Raw genomic sequence first — 26,155 nt, 5'->3', positions numbered from 1 at the left:
GAAATTTTAACTGAGCATAAATATCAAAACAATATTCTCTGTGTTATACATATATTGCGAACAGGAACGTCAACTTTTGTTTGGCATGGAGCCATGGCGGAATTATACCAGGTGAAGTAATTAGATCGAGAAGAAAGATCTTGACACTGCCTTATATGAAAAATTGCCTTTAAAATTTGTCTAGAAGGCAGCCGAATGTCAGAACATAAAGCGAGAAACCTGTTTTATTACTTCACCTGTTTATTGCCTCATGGTTTCATGCAACGATTTTAAGGTTTTCCAGCAATATTTTTAAGCGACTTCCTAAAAAGGAGGAGGTTATTAGTTCGTCGGAATATTTTTTTATTTTATTTTTTTTATTTATTTTTTTTTTTTAAATGTATGTTACCGCATAACTTTGGACCACGTCAACCGATTTCGATAATAATTTTTACAAGGTAGGAAAGGTAGTGTCTCAGAGGTGGCCCCATACTAATCTGGTTAAGATCCGATCAGTGGATCATGAGATATATATATGTATATATATATATTTTTTTTATATGAGAGTTATGTCTTTTTTTATGCTAAAAATTACTTGTCAATTAAAAAGCATGCAGACAAAATTCATACAAAAGCGCTATGTCCAATTTGCCGAGCAGTTATTAAAGACGACGCTTTCCCTATACTTTGTTAGACTTTTCATAAGTAAAAATATTTGTTTAATTGTATTTTTGGAATAAACAAAGTTCTTTTTCCTTCTGTCAGTAAACTGTTTTTGTTACAAATAGTATAAATAAGCAATGGGAAATAAGGCAAAATTTGTTTTATTTTCAACCTTTGTTGGAAATAAAGCTGTTCGGGACGGGGTGAACTGGGGGCCGGGAATTCCTCTTGAATTCCGCGGCAAACGAGGGTCGAGGAGGTGCCGAATCCCTAAAGTCCTTCGAGGTTGAATTAAACCGCAAAAATTTCGCCCAACAAATTAAATGAAACACTTCACTTTTCACTAATATATATATGTAAGTGTCTAACTGCCACTTTATATTTATATGTATAAAAAATGCTGTAACAAAAGGTTATATAAAATGTATTAATAATTAGAGGACCTTACTTGAGTGATCGGAGTTCTCTTCCAAAGTGGCAGAGTGTTGGGTGATCGCAGAAGGCGAAACCCAACATCCGAGGCGGGTAACAGGACTCGAGAAAAAGGAACTGGAGTAACGAGTAACTGTTCCCGCTTAGCTCACAGCGACATCTACAAGTGAAATTCTCTAATCAATAAACATACTTAAGGTGAAGGGGGCTAGCGTAAACATGCCGCCCGCCTTGCAGTGTCGCTGCAATAAACTTAACTAGAGTATTATCAATTCATTTTACTATTCATTTTAACATTTACAATTCATTTTTGATTTTACAGGCCAATCGGTTACTGTTGTCCACTAGTAGATGGTGCCTCCCGAGATCATCCATCCAAATATGGTGTTCTGTGCCAGCAGAAGTACTCAACCCCCCGGGGTTTCGTCAAGGGTCGTCTTCGTCCTCTAACTCGACAAGCCTGAGGCCGAGAAAGCGGGCAGCGTCTATAGGCGTGGTCCATAGTGCTTCTGGTGTCAGGGTCGTGGGGTTAGAGGCGCATGCGAAGAGGTGTTGGGTGTTGTGTGGACCTTGCCCGCATGCAGGGCATGTATCTGCCACTTCTGGGTTCAGCCGGGAGAGATAGCTGTTTAATCTGCGGCACCACCCAGAACGGAGTTGTGCTAGGGTGCACCTGGTCTCTCTTGGCAGTTCGGCTTCGTCGATGTTGATGGGTGGCGGTCGACCACCTAGAACGATGTTGTCGTTTCTGGTGCTGAGACTCGACCTGACTGCATCGGTGTGTAGGTGGTTAAGCGCCGCTCTGTATTTCTGTGCGTCGAATGGGTGGTCTACGCACGGCTCGACATCGGATTTCCAGTCGTGCAGGTGACGTCTGACATGTCGGGGAGGCGGTTCATTTCGAAGCAGGGCGTTATTGGGGTGATTTCCACGGTAACATCCCACGAGGAACTGCTTCGATAGCAACGTGTTGTGCTCTTTCACCGCCAACATCTTTCTCTTGGTGGAGGTGATGCTCGGACGACATGAGATGGCAGCCTGTAGCCGTGCGTAGAACTGCATTCTGGCATGTTTGTAAGTTTCTCCACTGCGTATCGCTGGTACCCGCCGTCCACACTGGCGCTGCGTAGTTTGCCACCGACCGACCTATTGCTTTATACGTGGTGAGCAGGGTTTCTTTGTCGGCTCCCCAAGTGCCTCCGGCTAGTGACTTGAGGACTTTGTTCCTAACTCGCATCCTTTCGCAGGTGGCTGAGGCATGCGCAGAAAAGGAGAATAGGCTGTCGAACGTGACTCCAAGGATTTTTGGGTGGTTGACCGTCGGTATTTTGTTGCTATCGATATAAACGTCCAGCTCTAGCCTAACTTCTTTTTTCCAGGTGGTGAACAGTGTGGCGGTGGATTTCGCGGCGGAGATGGTGAGGCTCCTGGCAGTGAAGAAATTTCCAAGATCGGTGAGATAGTCGCTGATTTTCCCGCATAGGCGGTCAATATTGGGGCCCGTCGCCATAATCGTGCAGTCATCGGCGTAGCTCACCAAGTTAACTCCTGCTGGCGGCGGAGGGAGTTTCGCCATGTAGAGGTTGAACAGTGTCGGGGAGAGTACGCCGCCTTGGGGGACCCCCTGTTTAATCCTACGCGGCTTGGACTCGGCGTTTCGGAATTCGACCGATGATTGGCGTCCACACAGATAGCTGGTTATCCACCGCTTCGTCCGATCCGGAAGCGACGGGGACGTTTTGGCAGAGGGTCGCGTGGTTTACCGTGTCGAAGGCTTTCGACAGGTCCACCGCCTCTAGGACCGTCCTATCACCGGGTCGACGTTAGTTCAGACCCTCGCTTATCTGTGTGGTGATGGCGTTTAATGCAGTGGTTGTGCTGTGCATTTTGCGGAAAGCGTGTTGGTGTTGGGCTAGTTGCAGATGCTTCGTTAGACTGGGGGTGGAGTAGTGCTTCCATTGTCTTTGCCACTGGGGATAGGAGGAAGATTGGCCGGTAAAAGTCTCCTGCGTCCGCCTTCTTACCTGGCTTAAGGAGGGGGATGATCCTATCCATTTTCCACATCTCAGGGATGATCAGGGTGGACAGTGACAAATTGAAAGCTGCTGTGATGTGTTCGACTCCCACTGGTCCTAGCTTTTTCAGCATCTGCATCGAGATTCCGTCGGGGCCTAACGCCTTGGATGCTTTGGCGTTCTTTACAGCTGCCTGCGTCTCTTCTGGTGTAAAGCACGTTGGTGTGTCTCGGGGGCGGAGTTTGTGTGCTTTACGTAGCACACTGCGGCGGGCTTTGTCTCTCTCCGGGTGTGCAATAAACTGCCGGCTGAAAAAGCGCGTGCACGTCCGTGGGTCCGACGTGGTGGAATGTAAGGGCAACGTTGTCCTTGCGTTTCGCCGGATGGGAGAGAGATTTTACTGTCGTCCACAGTTTACTAGCTCCGCTGGGGAGATTGCAGGTCTTGAGGTGCTCATTCCACGTTTTCCACTTGTGTTCGTTAACCAGTTTGTTAATGTCCTTGTTGAGATCCCTGATACGGGGATCACCAGGATTAGACTGGCGGATTCGATCACGCTCGTCTGCGAGTCCCGCCGCTTCAGCTGGAAAGCCCGGGCGGATTTTGACAATCCTACCGGCTGGTATGAAGCGGGCGGCTGCTGCGTTGATGATCCGGCGGATGTTGCGCTCAGCTTCGCGGGCCCATGTTGGTGGTGGAAGAGCATTGAATTTGCGGTCTGTGTGTTCCGTAAAACCGTCCCAGTTGGCCTTCTTGGTGTTCATATACGTACGGTCTTCGGATGTGACAAAATCTCTTGGGTGGTCTATCGCGACTACTATGGGCAGGTGGTCTGATGCGAGCGTGAGCACTGGTTGCCAACCAATGCAATTTATCAGACCCCCGCTTGCTATAGTGATATCTGGCGAGCTGTAGCAGTCATCCGCGACCCTGGTGGGGGCATCGTCGTTTACAGTGGAAAACGTTGAGTCGTCAATTTGTTCTGCGATTAGTGTACCCCGCTGGTCGTTGCCCAGGTTGGAGTACGAGAGTGCGTGGTGCGCGTTAAAATCCCCTAGCACTACCCGGCTTTCGCCTTCAAGTAGCGCACTTATGTTCGGGCGATACCCTGCTGGGCAGCTGGTGGCAGGTGGTATGTACACGTTGACGACTTCCAGCTCAGTATCTCCCGACTTGATTGCCATGCCTTGGTGCTCAATGAGTGTGTCGTTGGCGGCGATTCGGGGGGTAATGAGCCGGTATTGGATCGCGTTGTGCAATATAAAGGCGATGCCGCCTCCGGCGCCGCGAGGGCGGTCTCTTCGGATGACGTTGAACTCATCCTGACTGGAGGCTAGAGCCGGAGTGGAGTTTGGTTTCCTGTACCGCCGCGACTGAGATTTTGTTGCGTCTCATGAAGCTGACTATCTCAGCGATCTTGCTTTGTAGTCCGTTGCAATTGAACTGCAATAGTTTGATGGTAATTCGCGGGGTGAGGGAGTACTGGCGCGCTGCCTGACCTGCTTTCTGTGCCTGTTGTGTTTGTTGCGGGTGTGGTGGTCCGACCGCTGGTGTTGTCACCGGTGTTGGTGCCGGTGTGGTTGCGACCGTGTGCCGCGGTTGTGGGATTGCCGCTGGCGTTGGCATTGGCACAGATGTAGGTGCAGGCGATTGGGGTTGTGTGGTAGCAGCGCAGCAGGCTNTTTCTGTGCCTGTTGTGTTTGTTGCGGGTGTGGTGGTCCGACCGCTGGTGTTGTCACCGGTGTTGGTGCCGGTGTGGTTGTGACCGTGGGCCGCGGTTGTGGGATTGCCGCTGGCGTTGGCATTGGCACAGATGTAGGTGCAGGCGATTGGGGTTGTGAGGTAGCAGCGTAGCAGGCTGCAGTGAAAGCAGCACTCCATTCGCGATGGTGTATGAGGCCGGAGCAGCGTTTCAGGTGGCACCAGTTGTTGCATGCGTTGCATCTTACGGATGTGGTGTTTCGCCTTATCAGGTTGTGGCAGACGCTGCAGTACCATCTGCTTTGAGTGGATGTCCGGGGTTGTTTGCTGGGAGTTGGTCCACTGGCTGTTGGTTGGGCGGGCGCTGTTTGTGTGGAATGCTGGGCTTGCTGTGGATTGTTGCAGCACGATGCAACAAAGCTAGCACTCCACTCCCTATGGTGCCGGAGGCCTGAGCATGCTTTCAGATGACACCAGTTATTGCAGCTGTTGCAACGGACTGAGGTGGATGAGTGGTGTAAATTTTGGTTGCAGACACTGCATGTCCATGGTCCGGGGTTTTGTTCTATGCCGGCGCGGACCAGTAGTATGCGGAGCAGACTTGCCGGTAGGTCATGCTCCCAGTGCGAAAAAATGGGGGGGTTGCGGCTGGGGTAATGGTCCTTGGTCGGAGTGGGTGCTCCGAGTCAATCCGGTAACGTAGAACCGACCATCTTGGGATTGCCGTGGGTGGAGTGGGTGTGGCTGGCATGAGTCCCGGTCGCAGAATCATCGCATATACCTCCGCTCCTAACACCAGTGATACAGCGCTGGACCGGTAGAACGACGGGTCGGCGAGCCGAAAATTGTCAAACTCGCTGATGATTCTGGCGTCCAGCGTACGAGCGGGTGTTATCTGCATAGTCCCGTGGCAAAACTTGAAGTTGGCGTGCCAGGTGGAGCGATATTGTTGACCTGGGCTGCGCTGGGTCGACGGTGGCGCGCACTACTTGCGTCCTCCCTCGGGAACTTATCTTAACCGCTACAGTGGGTATGAGGACAGAGAGCCCAGGAGCGCTGCCGGCCGTGCCCGTAATCCGCTCTCGGGGGTCTCTCACACCACGGCGGTGCGGTTGTTTCTGGGTTCGCCGTGGGCGTCGGTTTGCGCCTCGGCGCCTCGACCTCGTTGCTGGGGCTCGCTGTATCGCCGACCGGACACCCGACAGGTCTGAATGCCGGCGGCGCATTGGGGGCGGAAACTTCATCCGCTGCGGGTTGGAGGTCGTCCTCGTCGGCGTCAATCTCCAGCACCTCGCCGTCGCTGCAATTCCTTCAGGTATTCTGCTTTCCACCTTCTGCAGAATGTCTGGTGAATAGCTTTGATCTTTTGCCACCGGTTGACAAAAGACATCGGGTTCTCCTTAATTTCGGGTTCAGCCATTGCCAGTAGCCAGTAGTAGTAGCGCGGGGTGCCAATTAAAAAGTGTCCTGGGGACACTGCTAAGAATGTGGCGGTGGACAAATCGCTGGTGGCCTCTAAATGTATTGCCTTTGTCGCAAAACAGACAAAAACGCTGACATAGCTTTTGGTAATGCGACACGCTCGACCCGTGAATCTACGTATTTCAAAAGGACCGGTGAAGTCGACTCTAGTGTTGGTGAAGGGTCTGGATACCTCAGTTCGTTCCGATGGTAACGCTGCCATCAACTGCTCCCGCGACTTCTGTCTGTAAATAACACAAACCTTACAGTTATGAATTGAATTTTTAATCAAGTTTTTCATTCGCACTATCTAGTATTCGGACCGCAAAATTCTCAACATGAGCTGGTTTCCTCCATGCAAGGAAATCAGATGTGTGAATTTTACTAGCAATCTTGAATACTGGCAGTCGTACGGGAGAATTATTGGATACCGTTCACTGTAAGGTAAGTTCGTTAGCGCCTATCCTCCTTCCTATCCTCATAACTCCGTTCCCGTCGCGGAAGGGGTTGAGAGAGCGAAGTGAACTTTTCGCGTTGATTGGCGTGGAAGCGTTGATGGCCCTGTATTCATCTGCGTAGTGACGCCTCGTTGCAATAACGATGAGACGAAATTTTACCTGCTTTACTTCATCGGCGGTCATTTCGTCTGTCTCGTCACTAGCCAACTTATGCACCGGATGAGTTTTTCTAAAAAATCGGAAAATTCGCGCAATTACTCTCATGGCTCGCGAGTAGTCTGGAAACCGCTCCAGAATGGCCATTTCCTCGGCGATGCCTGCCGCATGAGCCCGTACCGTTTTTTGCTCCAGGTCAGTTTCCAATGGATTTCTATTGGTTTGGTGGGGCCAAGTAGATGAATCTTGCTTCAACCGTTTAGGTCCATACCACCACAGAGTGCTTGAGAGTAGATCCTGGGGGGACATGCCTCGGCTGCCAAGATCCACTGGATTATCCCCAGAGTGCACATGATTCCACCCTGGTACTCCAACCAGCTCATCAATTTTTGCGACTCTATTAGCTACAAACGTTGTCCATGTACATGCCGGTTTCCTCAGCCATGCGAGTACGATCGTGGAGTCGGTCCATTTGTATAATACTGGCTGCGTGACTTCAAACTGCGGAATAAAAGTATTAATTAGTTCGGCCAGTAATAATGCTCCGCAGAGATCTAACCGGGGGGTGCTACTTTAGTTTTACCCACCAGCAAGTTTATATGGGGCGCATTTTTTGATGCGCGATCGCGTACCCTAATATATAGTGCGGCTGCATATGCCTTTTCAGAGGCATCGCAGAATCCATGGAACTCTACTTCGTCCCATGGCGTAAAATGGGTCCATCGGAGGATTTTTATATTTTGAATATGCTCATAGTTATCCAGAAAGGTTTCCCAACGTAGCGGTAAATTTCGTGGTAGACTGTCATCCCAGTCTATTTTGGTTAGCCAGATCTCCAGCATTAAGATCTTTGCTACCACTACAATTGACCCGAGCCATCCAGTTTGGTATACTCCTGCTTCCGGCGGATCGGCTGTACAGTGAAGTGAAACATGTCATGTACCGCGTTCCAACGGATTCCCAACATTTTTGTCTCACTCATGTCGTCAAGCTCCAAGAAATTCTCTTTGTATATATGCGCCTTGGGTAGTCCTATCAAAATCTTCTTACAATTCGACGTCCACTCTCTTAGGGGGAAGCTTACGGTGTTAAGGCCTTCAATTACCTCATCTCGCATTTGTATTGCAGTTGTGCAGTCGTGGGCTCCAGCCAGGACGTTATCGACATACATATACTGCTTCAAAATCTTTGCTGCCAGTGGAAATCTCGCTTTCACATCATTTGCGAGCTGTTGTAGCGTCCTTATTGCCAAATATGGAGCGCAGTTTGCTCCAAACGTCACGGTCTTAAGTTCGTAATCCTTAAGTTCATCGTCCGGGTATTCTCTGAAAAGAATTCTTTGAAATGGGGTATGCTCCTGATGGAGCATAATTTGCCTATACATCTTCTCGATGTCTGCATTAAATTCGTATTTGAATAAGCGCCACTTTAAAAGTAAGCAAACCAAATCCGCTTGCAGAATAGGCCCGGGGTATAATATGTCATTTAAGCTGACTCCATTTGACATGGGATAAGATGCGTTAAACACCACTCGCACTTCACTCACGGGGCACATATGGTTGAGCTCGATATACTCCTTCAGAACCCGGTCGTATTCCGTTTTCAACTCCGGTTTCCTGATATACCCGGCCTCGCTGCGCAAGAATTGCCGTGCTGGTCCAGTTCTTGAAAAGCCGAGGTTAATTCCGTGTGGGAATTCCCGACGAAAGGGTAGAGCTACCACATACCGTCCTTGTCCATTCCTCGTGGTCGTCTTCGAGTACAACTCCTCACAAAATGCATCTTCGGGGGTAATTTTCCTTTTGGTGGAAACTTCTTCTAACTCCCAAAACCGAGTTAGCTGTGGGGTTGGAGTTTCTGTGCCATAAGACACAGAAGTAGTGAAACTCCTTGTGGTCGTAGGGGTACTGGTCCCGTCAAAATCCAGCCAAACACCGTTTCCTGCGCTAGAAAGGATCCCAGAATGCTCCGTTGCACATTTTCCTTTATAACCGCTGGGTAAACATCCGCTCCAAGAATTAGGTCCACTTGCTGACTCCTGTGGAAGGTGGCATCGGCTACCCTTAAAGGGGGCAATGAATCAAGATGCACTTGATCCACTGTAAACTTCGGGAGGTTTCCTGTTAATTGGGGTAGAACCAGACCTTTTGCCTCGATTCTAAACTGGGGGTTTACAGGAGAACCTATAGCCAAATGCGCGACTTTGCCTTCTGTGGAGCTGAAGTTCGATGTGTAGTAGTGAATGATACCTCTGGTGACAGCTCCAACAATTAAACGGACGCTTGCAATCCTTCGCGATGTGTGAATGCGCTAGGCAGCTCATACAAAAGTTGTGTTTTCTGACTAAGTTGAGGCGATCCTCAACTTTCATTGCCAGAAATTTGGGCCAGCCTTTTGGTGCATGAGATTGTTCGGGGCATAATCTGCATGCGGCCTGCTAAAACTGACCGTGGTGTGCCGACACCTTCCTTTCGTACGTCGTTGCGGCTTGGCGATTAGGTACAGGCTTTACTGCTCGTGCACTTCGGATATCGGACACCGTTTCTAACGTCTGGAACCGACTTGTGAGAAAGCTGTCTAATTCCTCCCACTTTGGAATTTCCGCCTTTCTCACAATGCCTTGTTCCCACAACGCCAGCGTGGTATCCGGTAACCGACTCGATACTAAGAATACAAAGATCGCATCCCAGTTCTCGATATCAATCCCGTACATTTCTAAAACGGATATACAATTATTAACTGCCCGTTGTAAGTTTTTAATTTCCGTACCGCGTTCGCTCGTTACCGATGGTAGGTTAAATAGCGTTTTTAATTGGCTATTAACCATTATCCTCTTATTTTCATAGCGGTCGGATAAATTTTGCCAAGCAGTCGCGAAACCGTCGTTAGTTAAAGGCGATTTTTTTACGATATCTTTCGCCTCACCACGGCTCTTTTGATTCAAGGGGTACAATTTCTCTACCGGGGTCAAACACGAATTGTTAATACAAATTGCCGTAAACAAATTGCGGAAAGATCTCTCATCAATGTACCGCACGTGAAGTATGCTGAGTAGCAATCCTGGTATCTGCACTTAGCCAGCCGAAGTGCAGCCTGACCTGTTTCGTCGTCCGACACCTTTTTCGAGTAGTCATCGAACGCATCCTTCACCTTGACCCAGAGCGCCTTCAGTTCCTCCTTTTGGATCTCCATGTTGTTGAAGCCCGCTTCGAATTCCAACAACGCATCACACGCCCGCGAAAAATCATTAACATTGGCCATTTTTTTTAAATTAATTTAATTAAAACGAAAAATTTAAAAACAAACGTCAATTGTACCACTGGACCTCGGGGTAAATTACTATTTTCGCAGATTATCGACAACGACGTCAAAAAATTGATAAAACAACGTACTATCAATTAATTTAATTAAAACGAAAAATTTAAAAACAAACGTCAATTGTACCACTGGACCTCGGGGTAAATTACTATTTTCGCAGATTATCGACAACGACGTCAAAAAATTGATAAAACAACGTACTATCAATTAATTTAATTAAAACGAAAAATTTAAAAACAAACGTCAATCGAATGTACCACAGAACCTCGGGGGAATTTACAATTAATGCGAATTATAAACAACGACGACAAAAAAAAAACTATCGCAATAAAAAGTCGTGGTAAAAGTGTATAGAGAAATAACTTTCTTTAATATATTTAAAAATCCAGTTAATATACACAAACTATATTCAATTTAAGTTTTATTTATTAAGTCAAGCAAAAAAACTTTATTATGGCTCGCAAAATTCCACGGGTTATTTGTACTAAGCTTATATCAAAAGAGTTTTCTCTCAGTGTACCGCACAACCTGAGGGATTCTTATGTGAAAAAAATCTATATAATGTGGTCCGTATACGGGCCTACTGCCTCAACCACTTTTTCTTAATATTTTAAAAATCACGTCAAACACTTTAAAGGTGGCGCGGTCATAATACTCCTATATTGGCAGTAAGAGCTAGTACCGTCCGAAAACACTACAGTACAGATCTATCAGTAAGCACGTACGAAAGAAAAGGAACACATACGTTTATAAATAAACATGTACACAACACATATACAAAAACGGCACCCAAGTACACAATACATTGACAAAACCGGTACGAGACTGTCTCGCTTTGATTTCGGAATGCTTACACATTGAGAAGTTAGCTTACTGCCAATATAGATGTATTACATATATGGGCGCGGTATAAAACGTAAAACTGTAGAAAAACTCAGAAAAAATTTGTAGAAAGTATTTATTTAATTTATACAACAACAAAGAAGCTATACAAAATTCAATAATTGAGGTTGTCGAAACTCCGGCGACTTAATTTGATTTTTTCTCACAACACAAAACAAAAACCACCTTTTTTGTAACGGACGCTGAGTTCCGCAATTTCACTTTCTTTGTTTCTTTTTTTTTTTTATAACACAACGGTGTGTGGATACGGTATTCCAAAAGAATTCCCGCTATTCCTCCACTTTTTTTTACCGGTCGAATTTCGCGAACAACGGTTTCTGCGTACCCCGATACCGTTTAATTTTCGGAAATGCAATAAAAAATCTTTAATCATAAAAAATGGTTAAATAAACAATTGGATATTAATATTTTAAGTCTCCTGAAGAGAACCAAAGTTTTACGATTGAAAAATATTGATTTTCAAGAGTTGTATACCATTTTTACGTAAATTTGTTTTTTTACCCATACAAAATACATGGAAAACTTTGAGCGCTGTGAGCACTCCCTAAATATTTTTTGATTTCAAAATAAAAAATAGGGGTATATTTATTTTCGGTTCAGAACAATCCTAGGGGTGGCGGCATTAAAATTCCGACTTTATTATTTTGGACCACTCTAATGTATATATATGGAAGGGGTGGATATGGTACTCACGCACAACCTTATGTAATTTCCTCACCACTTTCCTAGTCGTTTTTCGCGAATATACGTCCCAAATTTGAAAGGAAGGTAAGCCTCTTGGCCTTTACTCTGTTGTCCACTAATGGGGCTGTGCTTCCGCGGTGGGCCACTTGTTGGGGCCCTTGTTGTTGCGAACTTGCTATCGCGGTGGACCACTTGGTGGGGGCCTTGCTGGTGCGAACTTGCTATCTCGGTGGACCACTTGATGGGGCTTTGTTGTTGCGAACTTGCAATTGCGGTGGACCACTTGATGGGGGCCTTGCTGTTGCGAACCTGCTATCGCGGTGGACCACTTGGTGGGGGCCTTATTGTTGCGTGTTGTTTTTGCTGGAGCGCTGGCAGATTTGTATTTGCAGTTGCTGCTGCTGGAGCGCTGGCAGATTTATGGTTGCAGTTGCTGCTGCTTTGGCTGGAGCACTGGCAAATTTATGCACTATATTTAAAACGCCCTCGCTTTGTGTTCTGCTGCTACAAATAAACACAATTAGTACTACAAATATACTTACTATTCCAATACTTATTTAACCGGTACTCCGGCTGTTGGGGTGTCCTTGCCCTGCAACTCTGCTGCTCCTGTTCTACGGGGTAGAGGAAATGGCTCCAACCGAGTTTATGTCACTTACCTCGGATTTAAGGTATTTTCCGCGTGGCAATATAAGGAAAACAATTCGTAAACGTATTTTTTACCAAAATTGCCGCGTTTCCACAACGTGTTGCTAACGATTTTTATTTCTTGGTTATTTGTATTTTTTATGTTTCTTTGGGTGCGTTCGGAAACGTCAAATTGCTGGGGGTCTTCACCAATGAATGTAATAAAAAACAAAAGTTGGTGGCGGGTTTCACCAATGAATGCAATATAAAAAACTTTAAGGTATGTTTAATTGCACACGATTCGACGTGTACAAGAAAATAAAAAAACGTGTTTAACGGGGGGCGCGATAAAAATTCTCCTTTATGAAGGCAACTTGGCAGTTTACGGAAAAATGTTCATATTTGAAAATTGTTCGAATTCTTCACTTTTACTTTATTTTGAAACAAATGTGGGTCAACCACGAAAAACTTCAAGCCGATCCGGCTCGAAGGACCATGTTCGGGACGCGGTGAATTGGGGCCGGGAATTCCTCTTGAATTCCGCGGCAAACCAGGGTCGAGGAGGTGCCGAATCCCTAAAGTCCTTCGAGGTTGAATTAACCCGCAAAAAAATCTCTCAACAAATTAAATGAAATACTTCACTTTTCACTAGTATATATACCCTCTGGTAGAATTTGTTCATCGCCTTCTAGGCTGCAGAACTATATACTCGGAGATAGGAGAGGTATCGGTAACAAGGTATGCAAACCGCGGCACCCCGCAAGGCGGTGTCCTCTCCCCACTCCTGTGGAATCTTACGGTGAGTACTCTGCTGTCGCAGCTGTAGAGCACAGGCTGTCAGGTAGTTGCCTACGCTGATGATCTGGCCCTGACGGCGGAAGGTAAGCACCCCCAAGTTCGATGTGACCTGGTTCAAGGTGCCTTACGGGTTGTGGAAACCTGGTCCAAGGAATCTGGCCTTGGTGTCAATCCAGGGAAAACAGTCGTGGTTCTTTTCACAAAGAAAACTAAAACTGTCCAGATGCAGCTTCCTTCCATGAACGGTGTTACGCTGGCCCTCTCGGAAGAAGTTAGGCACCTGGGCGTTGTATTGGACAGAAAGCTTACTTGGCGGCGCAATGTTGAAGAGCGTTGCAAGAAGGCTATAACTGCCCTGTATGTCTGTAAATCAGCAATAGGAAAAAAGTGGGGCTTGAAGCCGCACATTGTGAACTGGATGTACACAGTAGTAGTGCGTCCCATTCTATTCTATGGCCACGGTCTGGTGGCCATCCATGGACAAACTTACAATCAAAAGCAGACTGACAAAGGTTCAAAGGGTGGCGTGCATGATGATCACGGGGGCGTTGCCCTCAACGTTGACTAAAGCCCTAGAGACTTTGCTCCATTTTCTGCCTGTGGACCTATATGGCAAACTGCAGGCAAGTTGTAATGCTGTTAGATTAAACGCGCTGATCAAGTGGAGTGATACAAGATTTGGACACTCTAGAATTTTGAAAGAGCACAGTCCCGCCTGCTGGACTAAAGAATCACTTCCAGACAAGGATCCCCTCAAAGGGTGAGTGGGAGGAGGATTCAATCCTGATCTCTTACTCTGACTCAGCAGCCATCTACACCGATGGCTCCAAGCTAGATCTGAAGGTAGGAAGTGGGATATATTCCGTCTGCCAGATTACTGTAGCGTGTTTCAGGCCGAATTTACAGCAATCTACGAAGCTGCTAGATCGATTCTCCTACTAATCTACGTGCAGTAACTATCTTTACTGATAGCCAGGCAGCTATCAAAGCACTTAATTGTAACAAATCTACATCGAAGATTGTCATGGAATGCAGACGTACTCTAAATGAGCTGGCAAGGAGTCACTTTACTCAAGTTGTATGGGTACCAGGTCATAGGGACATACCGGGCAACTGTGTTGCGGACGAGCTGGCTCGGAAAGGAACCCTACTGCCTGCGATCAGTACCGCTCGTAATGCGGGTATTCCGCTATCATCCTGTAAACTTTGGCTGCAGAATAACTTTATCGAATGGGCAAATGTAAGATGGTCTGCGGAGCCCACGTGCAGGATAGCGAGACACATTTGGCCTAGGTTAGATAAGCGTAGATCTCGCCCTCTCTTCCGTTTGGAGCGACCAATGCTCCGCCATGTTATTGGAATTCTCACCGGGCACTGCCTTATGGGAACCCACGCTGCAGCCAAACAAATACTGTCGTAGCTGCCGCGATGAGGAGGAAATCGAGAGCGTGGAGCATTACCTGTGCCACTGTCCTTCGCTATTCTTTCGAGTGTCTGGCTGAACTGGATTCGGCCAGTATCTACGATTTTGCGCGCTTCATCAGAGCTATAAATTGGTTCAATTTCTGAGGTAGGAGGAGGGACGCTACGAGTCTCAAATATGGTATCACAATGGGCCCATGGAGGCTTAAGTGTGCCCTTTTCCTGTACGGATGAGGGCAGTCTGGATAACCTAACCCTTAACCTATATATATGTAAGTGCCTAACTGCCACTTTATTGCATATATATTTATATGTATAAAAAATGCTGTAACAAAAGGTTATATAAAATGTATTAATAATTTGAGGACCTCACTTGAGTGATCGGAGTTCTCTTCCAAAGTGGCAGAGTGTTGGGTGATCGCAGAAGGCGAAACTCAACATCCCAGGCGGGTAACAGGACTCGAGAAAAAGGAATTGGAGTAACGAGTAACTGTTCCCGCTTGGCTCACAGCGACATCAACAAGTGAAATTCTCTAATCAATAAACATACTTAAGGTGAAGGGGGCTAGCGCAAACAAAAGCAAAACTCAGATTTTGGTATTATTTCCCATTTAAAAGTGAAATAAAGCAAATTTTGCCTTATTGCCGTTTGTGTGCCCTTAAATACTAAGTAATAATCTGGGTAAAATGACCCAAAAATACTGCGGGTGCATGAAAAACTATGTTGCCTTCTAGCTAGCTTCAGCTGTTTTTTTTTGCAAAACCATAGCTGATTACGCTTTTAACGAATAGACACTGCCGCAGCTTATTTAAAATTGCCTAATTCTGTAATTAAAGATTTTTTCATGAAAATTGGGTCATATTGAGCCAAACATTGCAGAAGGGTTAAGTAAGAATAATTGACTCATATTCATAGATATGGTGGAAATGAATTTATGGAAAGAAACAATTATAAGGGGGGATTAAAATTTTTTATTTTCCACATCAAACAGTACCGTGAATATGTGCCAATCACACATTTTATAGCAAATTAAGCATTTTTTCCAAAAATTTACTGCTAGAACTTATTTTTAAACCCCGTGTTACAATAATGTTAATTGACTAATTATATTTAATAGCATTATGAGCTATGATTGATGGCTGTTTTATAGATTTTTCAGCTAAAAGAAGGATTGATATAAAGAATCGATTAGAATCAAATAATTCGAATCTCGCCGGCGATTACATTTTTCAAACAGCAAAAATAATTCGTGTTTATGTTGGTTTCTTCTAAAACTTTGAAATCAAAAAAAGCAGCCATCGCCCAGCAGAGCGATAGAAATAATTCTATCGCCATGAAACGCCGCATATCGAATTTCGCATTTCGCTTTTGCTGTGCTCAATTTCATATGCTTGACAGCGCAAATTTCGCTGTGGTGAGTTCGCCGTTCGTCTGCATTATATTTTAGCTATAAGTGAATGTAAATGCTGCGTCAAACCTTGGCGGCAGTAAGGTTATAGTTTTTTAATAAAGTTGCCACCTGCTTTTGAAATTATGATATTTACACCGTTCGCCCGATTTTCAAATATGAGGTGTCAAACGAAGAGACTTGGCCAACAGAAAGTAGGATTTATTTTTTTTGAATAGGGTTTTATATGCCCTTGTTTTCAGCTGATTAAGTTAAACGACATTTGGACTAGTTTTTACTATTTTATTTTTTATTTTTTTTTTATGTTTACATTTTTTTTTGTAAGTGTGTTCCTTTACTTAACCAGCTCCACAAAAATCAACACTTCAAAATTCGTACAAAAATTCAACAAACTTGTATCAATTAGCAACACCCAAAAATTTCAAACTTTCTTTTAGGGGCGCAGTGTTATAGCCCCTTTAATTTTGGGGGGTTAAAGTGCAAACTTCAAGACAATAGTAAAAGGCGCTTATTTTTAATAATCTGGCTGACAGTGTTGTACATTTTCTGCCATATAAAGTATGCTCGTATAAAGTAGTCTCCTGAAGAGAAATGCACTTTGCCGATTGAAAAATATTGATTTTCAAGGATTCTATACCATTTTCATGAAAAATTGTTTTTTTTTATTGCCATATAAAATACATGGGAAACTTTGAGCGCTTTGAGCACCCTCTAGATATTTATTGATTAAAAACACAGTACCACAGTACACAGTGACAGTGTGTAAGTCGCCGCTTAAACTTAATTCGGCGGCCGTGCGCGCATCCTTTGGCCGCAGCGGTGTCGAGGCGACTCCGAAAAGTGATTCCCGAGTGGGCACGGCCGCCTACCATCTTTGTGCCAAGTTATGTGAAAGTCAGTTCGGCACTTATCGTCGGACTTCGCGCACGCGCCCTCTACAAATTAGTAATTTGTTAATCTCTTTACATCAATCTGTTTTTAATAAGGGAACAACTCCTGTATATGTAAATATGCATCAAAATCCCAATAACTAACTTGAGCTAAACCTTGTGCCTATTAAAAAGCTTGTGAATAAACGGACACTGTACATTCTAAAATCGAACCCAAAGTTTTTCTTTCAAACGGAAAGTGTGTATGAGATCAAGGTGAGAGCGAAGGGACCAAGCGAAGCAATATTCAAACAGGATCATATTTTTGCGATCCTAGCATTAAAATTCCGATTTCACCTTTTTTGGAGCACTCTTTTGAGTACTCTATGTTTAATATTTTTTGTATAAAAGTCTAGCGCATTATATAACAAGCACCATATAAATTCACACTTCAAACTTTGTACAAAAATTATAAAAATTCAACAAATTTACCAAAATCCCCCAAAAATTTCAAATTTTTTATTCAGAATTTTCAGAAGCATTTTGGGTATGCAGTTTTATAGCCCATGAAATTTTAGTAGGTTAACGCCAGTATGTAGCTCTCAAGAAAACGGTCTAGAGAAAAACGCCATTATTTCGTGGGTGTGTCCAAGGAATTTTGACATCTGATACTTCACAGCCTGTTGCATCACTCTTTCCCCAAGAAATAATTGAACGGACATTTATTTCTGTTGCAAACATGGGTTGCCTTGTGCTCGTTTTTTCACAAAAAACTTTGGGTAACCGTAGTAGAAAGTGTAGCAAATTTCTTAAGAACTTCGTACTGCCTTAAATAAATTTGACTCGAAAAAATTTCTTAGCCATTTCTTGTACGTCATTTTACACGGAGTTTTTGCTTTTCTTAATAGCTGCATACTGGCCTTTAAAGTGCAAATATCATGACGCTAGAAAATCGCGTTGATTTTTGCTTCCTTATAAAATAAATTATAGAGCATATTTTACATATATGGAAGAAAATGCACAACACTGTGAGCCAAAAAAAATATTAAAAATCAATGCGACTTCCTTTTGAGATTTTTCGGTGTAAATAATTGATAAAGTATGTTGAATTTTTGTACGAAGTTTGAAATGTTGATTTATGTGGCGCTGGTTATGTAAAGGGTCAGACTTTTATAAAAGAAAAAATGCAAACCTAAAATAAACAAAAGGAAAAATGTTTTTTCTGGTATACAAAGGAAATATAGTAAAAACTAGTCCAAATGTCGCTTAACTTAATTAGCTGAAAACAAGGGCATATAAGACAGTGGCAACCATATTCAATAAACTAAACCCTACTTTCCCATCTGTTGGGCAAGTTTCTTCGTTGGACACCTCATATTTGAAAATCCGGCAGACGGTGTAAATATCATAATTTCAAAAGCCCTTGGCAACCCTATTAAAAAACTATAACCTTACTGCACATCAGAGGCCAAGCACTTTCATTTTAGAAAATCTAATGAACGGTGCAAATCTTATGCAATTCACAAAATTGCCTTCGCATTGATTAGTATCTCCAGCCACACCAACTTTCCGCGAATGTTTGACGCAGCATTTACGTCAGTGGTGCGCACGGGAGTCTCCGGGAGCTACTAGGCTTTCACACACAAGTCGTGTGTGCGCAGCTAGGCCCTAACAGCGAATAAATCCATCTGATTTGTTCTTGTTCGATGTCATTTTTCTCGTTAGTGGTGTGGTTTGTTCGACCGTTAGTGGCGAACATTAACCCATGTCATCATATCAGTTTACTTTTAACCCATTTCGTCATATCAGGGTATTTTGAACCATTGAAGTGAGCACATTGCGGGACATTGCAAGTAAGCGATTTTTAGAAGATATTTCTTTTTTGAATTTTTGAAGGGAGAAGTTGCGATTTGGCAAAGTAAAAGTGAAAAAATAAAGATAGGAATAAAAAACAAAAATCATGGAAAAATCTGCTGGAGAATTAGAGGGAAGTAGACAAAACTGCCAAAATATCAGGGCATACGAGCCTGCCACAGGCGGAAATTGCAACAAAATTGGGAAAAGTGAGAAATCTGGAGCAGGCTCTGAAGATGTGCCCACGTTGTGGTACTTTGAGAATTTAGAATTCTTGCGGGACCTAGAATTGCAGCGTGAGGGCTTTTCGACCATGGAAGATTCTTTGGAGGAATATATTACTTAGAAAGTGTAATTTTGCATTTTAAATATTGTCTTTTTTCAGTTAACAATAGTAAACTATTGTTAGAATCTTCGCTTTGGATGTACACAGTTATTGCACCCTTTTCTATTGTTTATACTCCGTTTTCGCATTTTTAGGCAGAAACTCTTACGCTGTTATATACATCATATATATATATATATATATATATATATATATATATATATATATCAGCAACATACAATATTTTGATAAATTTTCTTTTTTTTTAATTTTTTCCATGATATCTTTTAGAGCTCCGCGGTTTATTCAAAACAGCACTGCTTTAGTTTTTGTCAAGGATAACGTCTTATCCGGCCTAATTAATATACTGCCGCTGGTATTTAAAAATAATGAGCTACAACAGGTATGTAACATTTTTGATAATATTGTTCATATTAGATAAGAAAATGTAAACCATACATTGAAGTTTTATGGAAAAATAATTTGACTTAACAATAGTGATTTGTTCACACTAGAGGTGGGGAAGTGCCGAACTTTTGACAGGGACTTGACGAGCCCTTATTCGTGCATTTTATGCAGCACTGCAGAGCATAATGCAGTGCCAGTAAATGTGTTTTATGTGACCTGAATCAAAAATAAGTGATGTTTTCTTCCTAAAAAATTCGAGCCGTGTTGAGGCTTTAATAGTTAAGATCCTCAATTGCTTTAGACAACTCTCTAAATGGTATCCATTACAAAGATGTTATCACAAGGAATAATAAAACTAAACAAGTGCGCTCGGGTATAAAAATCCTGTGGAAAGTCTTAGGGTAAGCACAAAGTGGAGGGGCAGGCAAAGAGTCGATTAGAAACGTGTATATTTTAATGGGAGTGCATTACGCTTTACTCTTTACTATGTGCGCTCTTATTGAAACATTCACCATCGTATAAATTATTATTATTATTATTTTATTTATTTTTTGTCCCTAGGAGAGGGAAATTCTTTATGCACTGGCCGAGGACGCTAGTCTTTATACTACTTTCCCAAAGTGTGGGACTCCCACTGAAGCGTGTTGGGCTACCCACCAAAACCCAAACTCCCACCGCCCGTGCAAGAATAGCGCATCTGGCACCGCATTTCTGCATGTCTACAGATGCAGGAGCGCGCTGCTAGAGCCTCGGGCTGCTGTCTTGTAGGGGCCTTTCATTTGAGCGTCCTCAGTAGACATCCATCCTCTCGTTTGCAGCGGAGTACAAATTTCACGTATCTCCCAACTGCTTTCCACTTGTCTGCACTGGAGATCATTACCCCAATTATGTTGTTCGGAGTTATGTCTCCGTATCTTTCTTCCAACATTCTGCGGGAAATCAAGAAGTGTTCGCAAGTGAAGAATGTATGGTGCACGTTATCTTCGAGGTTTCCACAGTAGTGACAGAACGGTGAGTCCACTCTTCCCATTCTATGAAGATATTCTCGGAAGTAACCATGACCGGTGAGGAGTTGCGTCATGTAGAAATCGACTTTCCCTTGCGGCCTGTTCAACCCTGTTTTAAGGTCGGCTACCAGGGTGTGCGTCCATCGACCTTTTGTGCTCGCGTTCCATTTTTGTTGCCACTGCTGGATTAGTTGCTCGCGCGCCCTTGCCGCGGCAGGTGCTCGACCTATCTCGGCACTGAGATTGTAAATCTCTTTTCGCTCGTAAGCAAGTAGCTCAATTGGCATAACGCCAGAAATAACTAGAACCGCGTTTGCGGATACTGTACGGTATGCAGAAGCAATGCGTAGTGCCCCTCTGCGCTGGACCGAAGACATTTAAATCCGGTATTTTTTGACTTTCAATGCGTCGGCCCATATTTCTGCCCCGTACAGGAGCACCGACTGGACTGCTGTCATCAGAAGTTTCCTGCGGAATGTGAGAATGTGAGTTTGATGTCAAGCTTCACCCCTAGGTACTTTGTAGACCTAGAAGTTGTCACGAGTTGAGGTCCGACCATCATGTTTATAATTGTTGGGATCCGTTTCCTGGTGAGGAGCACGATCTCTGTTTTGGCTGTAGCCAATTGCAGACCGTGCTCGCTCATCCATCCACTAACGTTGCGCATAACCTGGTTTAGCTTTAGCTGTGCTAGCTGGACGTTTCTTGCTGTTATGACGGCGGCCACGTCGTCCGCGAAGGCAACAGACTGTCATACGTGGCGTTCCAGAGGTCCGGTCCAAGTACAGACCCCTGTGCCGCTCCGCCGTTTATACGTCTCTTTCTCTGTCCTTATGTTGTGTCGTTCAAAAGCCAACGGTAGCTGAGGTAGCTCCGGATCATATCTAGCTAGTATGTTGGAACCTTGAATGACCGTTCCAAGGCCTCCAGCATGTCGTCCCATCTTGCCGAGTTGAAGGCGTTCTTGACGTCCAATGTGACTAGCAACACTATTGGCCGTGCCTGGTGGCAGGCTTCTTCGGCCTTATGTACCGCCTCGACTACTTCGCCAACTCCTTCTATAGTTGATTGTCCCTTCCTGAAGCCATGTTGTTGGGGTGAAAGGCCTCCCTCACTTTCTATGGCTGACGTTAAGCGTATTTTGAGCAGACTCTCCATCATCTTGCCTGCTGTGTCTAGCATCTCATTTCATTTACCATTAAAAGAAGAAATCAGATATAATCACGGTTGCCGTTTTGGTCCAAATGGACGACTTCAAATTTGGTCCATTTCTTTTCGTTCGGTCCATTGGTCCAAATCTTTTGAAAATGGTCCATTTCACAAGCCTTTGGTTAGGTTATTATCACCCTTTCACTTCATGCAATAGTTTCGCGTTTTAAATTTTTTCTATTTAATTGATGAATATTCCGCCCCATGTTGAATAGGGCATAGGGCCGATTGGCAACACCTGCTAAAAGTGTGATTTTTGATTATTCGTTATATTGATTAGTTTTTTGTTTTTGGCCGTTTTATTATAATTTATTCGTTAATTTTGAGCTCCAGGCCGGTTATTAAATAAAACATAGAACTGCAAAATCTATGTTTTATTTAAAAACCGGCCTGGAGCTCAAAATTAACGAATAAAATATTCGTTATATTTTTACATATCGTCGTTTAAAGTACAAAACCTTTTATCGTCATTCTGCAAAACTGCGTAACTGACATTGGCTGCCAAAAATTGGATTTGCTCACATAGGCTCTTGGCTCAATCCTTATCCATTTGTCCTAAAATATACTAGCCAGAAATGGGATTGCTTTATAAAAATGAGAATCATTTTGAAATACGAGTGTTTTTACTCACTAGAAAATAATTTGTGCAACCTCATTTTTGCATTATCTTGATACGCGTTTGCATTTTGTTGATATGCGGTTTTGTACTTTAAACGACGATATGTTTTTTTCTTGAATGTTATTTTATTATACTTAATAAGTTTTTAAATAAAATAGAGAAAGTACAAGTTTGGGTGCTCTATTACACAATGCTACAAAAAATAATGAAGTAAAAATACCTGTTAAGTCATGTTATTTTTCAGGTAGGTTTTGCCGAGTGAAGTAAGAATCGAGATACGAAATTTTTGTCAAACACCCACACAAACTTGATTTACTATTAAAAAACTGGTTTTCCGCACTTATAAGCTTGGAACTCAGTTGACTATATACCGAGTTTAGACCTTTCGAATGATATATGATTTTTTTCGTCTTTCAAATTTGGCAAAATTTTCACGCACTATTCTATAAAGCAACTATACTACTCCTGAATTGATGCAAAATTAACATCTAATATATAGTGATTTTTACTTTACAAAATCGGGGAAAAGTTATTCAACCTTTCATGAGAAAAATAATATTTTTGGCTATACAACTCAAAAATTTTTTCTTAACCTTTGTTTTAATTCAGCTTTCACTGATTTCTCCCTGTAGTGAACGCAATATTCAGAAATAATTTGTCATGGAAAATTTGAATATCTCATTTAATTTTTAGCCGACTTTGTAAAAATAAACATCAGTTTTACTCGATATTAAATATACTTTTCTCTTAAATTTTTTAAAAGTTTATAGATATAAACATAGACCCATTATTCGAAAGGTCCAAACTCGATTGAGAAGCAACTCATTTAACTCATTTACAAATCATTTACAAGCTTATAAGGGCACAAAAGTTTGTGTAGCTATCACAAAATTGTATCGCGTGTCGCATCGCATATCTCATCGCTCTAATGTGCACTGCGCGCATTTCATATCGCACCGCGTATCGTATCGCATATCGTATCGCTCTAATGTGCACCGTGCCTAACAAAGTGAACGCAAAATCATTCAAACGTAATTGGCACACGAACACAATCACACTTTCAGCTCGCGTTTACTTGTGGTATCCCACCAAACAATTTGTATTGCCGGCAATAAGAAAACGTCTCGCCCTCGGAAACAAATTTATTGCCGGTATTATTGCCATAGTATCGATTTCCTATTACCAGTCGCTCTAAAACGTCCGCCGAAGGCAACTCGCCGGGCGAGTCATTTTCTTATTACCTGAATGAGTCGTTTTCTTATCGTTTCCGGCGACATTTGGAATAATTTTATTATTTTTAATACTTGATTTATTTTTTGTTTACAAAATTGGAGCTTGGAAACGGAATTAATTCGTTCTTCTGTCCTTGATATAAATTAGACGAGTTTGGATAATACTGTTGACGGGAAATTCATAAGTTTGCGAATTTTATATATCTTATTTATTCCAAAGTTGACATGAAAGAAATGATGTTGCCGATTTATCACCACAGCAATAAATCGGAGTCGCCAATTTGTTGCCATTGACGATTGTTGCCTATTTCTCATGTTTTGCATGGTGGGAGTGATCACCGCTACTCATGTATGTGGCGTACGTTTGAGAATGTGTGCCTTTTTACTCCAGTATGGAGTGTTGCCACAGAAAAATTACCAAATTCCTCAAAAACAAATGAAAAATCCTCAAAATCCTCAAAATCCGAACAAATACTCCAAATTTTCTTATTTAATATTTACAGGTACTTAGCATACAAATTAATTACATTCTCCAATTCAATTGGTACATTTGTTCTTGCGGTTCAAACAAAGTATCACCGTTATTTTGTATGTCTTGGTTTGTATATAATATTTCTGCAACTATATCAGAGCTCAATCTGGTCCTCAAGTCAGTCCTACACATTTTTAAACTACTAAGGGCCAGTTTTTTAGTGCCAGTTTAAACTTAGTTCAATTAAACTGAGTATAAATTGAACAGCTGGCTGATCTTAGTTTAAACCAGCCAGATGGGGCGTTTAAACTGAGTTTAAATCACGGCCGTGCACTGAAAAACTGGTCCTAAATATACGTTCTACTGAAGCATTAGAAAAGAGCTATATTAGTAATGCGGACATCATTTTTTTAATTGGGAAACATATGTATATGAACCTGCAGAATCTTTCAATTCAAAAACTTTTGTCCTATAATTTTCTGGATCTAATGAAGAATCAATATTAATATCCTTATGATTGAACAATGCGTGTTCTCTCCATTCGATAGATTTTGAAAGTTCAAAATAAGTTGAAAATATAACGATGGAATGAAAAAAATTATAGATAACATTTTGAATATTTAGCAGCCAGTGTTGCCACTGTTGGTCTTTTCCGACCAAATGTGGTCGCTTCTTTTTCATTTGGTAGGTTGGTCGGCAAAGTAAGATTTTGGTCGGATAGTTGAACTAAGTTTTTAAATTCTTAATTATAAAAATATACATTTCAAACAAATTTTGCATATAAATATTTGCCAATTGTACCTTTTAAGTATTTGCCAATCCTGCCTTTAGAAATAAGAAACCTAATTGGTTTGGTCACTGATGGATCCAATGTTATGGCTGGATACTTGAGCGGGATAAAAACATTATTGAGTGCAGAAACCGATTTATTTTATATAAAGTGCACATTACGCTTGTAAAAAACTGCCGAAAAGCATTGAGACACTGTGCCGCAACATATTTAGTTTCTTTTCCCACAGTCTAAAGAGGATAAATGAATTGCAGGAATTTCAGGACTACTGTTCGGTAAAACCCCACAAAATCCTGGGCATATCTCAAACACGATGGCTTTCACTAGGAAGCGTTGTGTTTTTTATGGTTAAATTACTGACATGTTAATTTCAAGTCCGCTTCTTCTGGATGAAGTTAGCCTTAATGTTCCATCCAGGGTATCATGACACTTTTGTCGCCTTTTTTTGAAAACTTGTAAAACTAATTTTGAATTACACGAGCTACTCCGTTACTTATGCCAGGATTTTAACTCTAATTCCAGCACATTTGATATATCTGATACGCTTTACAGCATTAAGAAAGCGATACTATCCTCTCTAAATAAATGATTGACTAACATAAATAACGGGTGATTTTTTAAGAGCTTGATACCTTTTTTTTTAAAAAAAACGCATAAAATTTGCAAAATCTCATCGGTTCTTTATTTGAAACGTTAGATTGGTCCATGACATTTACTTTTTGAAGATAATTTCATTTAAATGTTGACCGCGGCTGCGTCTTAGGTGGTCCATTCGGAAAGTCCAATTTTGGGCAACTTTTTCGAGCATTTCGGCCGGAATAGCCCGAATTTCTTCGGAAATGTTGTCTTCCAAAGCTGGAATAGTTGCTGGCTTATTTCTGTAGACTTTAGACTTGACGTAGCCCCACAAAAAATAGTCTAAAGGCGTCAAATCGCATGATCTTGGTGGCCAACTTACCGGTCCATTTCTTGAGATGAATTGTTCTCCGAAGTTTTCCCTCAAAATGGCCATAGAATCGCGAGCTGTGTGGCATGTAGCGCCATCTTGTTGAAACCACATGTCAACCAAGTTCAGTTCTTCCATTTTTGGCAACAAAAAGTTTGTTAGCATCGAACGATAGCGATCGCCATTCACCGTAACGTTGCGTCCAACAGCATCTTTGAAAAAATACGGTCCAATGATTCCACCAGCGTACAAACCACACCAAACAGTGCATTTTTCGGGATGCATGGGCAGTTCTTGAACGGCTTCTGGTTGCTCTTCACTCCAAATGCGGCAATTTTGCTTATTTACGAAGCCATTCAACCAGAAATGAGCCTCATCGCTGAACAAAATTTGTCGAT

The 26,155-nt window shown here is 42.8% G+C and overlaps 1 protein-coding gene across 1 annotated transcript in view; it reads left to right on the top strand.

The window, feature by feature from the left end:
* LOC108358014 (uncharacterized) overlaps positions 1–26,155 on the top strand; it is a 124,995-nt gene that overhangs the window by 34,831 nt on the left and 64,009 nt on the right. Inside the window, exon 2 of the mRNA XM_017609131.1 lies at positions 19,366–19,477. Coding sequence (XP_017464620.1) covers positions 19,366–19,477 — 112 coding nt within the window. The remainder of the gene's footprint in view (positions 1–19,365; positions 19,478–26,155) is intronic.

Source organism: Rhagoletis zephyria, unplaced genomic scaffold (genome assembly GCF_001687245.7).
Source record: "Rhagoletis zephyria isolate East Lansing unplaced genomic scaffold, Rhagoletis_zephyria_1.1 Rzeph_scaffold_00193, whole genome shotgun sequence".
In the NCBI taxonomy this organism is placed as follows: Eukaryota; Metazoa; Arthropoda; class Insecta; order Diptera; family Tephritidae; genus Rhagoletis; species Rhagoletis zephyria.
Note: the sequence above shows the minus strand (reverse complement) of the source record. Positions and strands in the feature narration are given on the sequence as shown.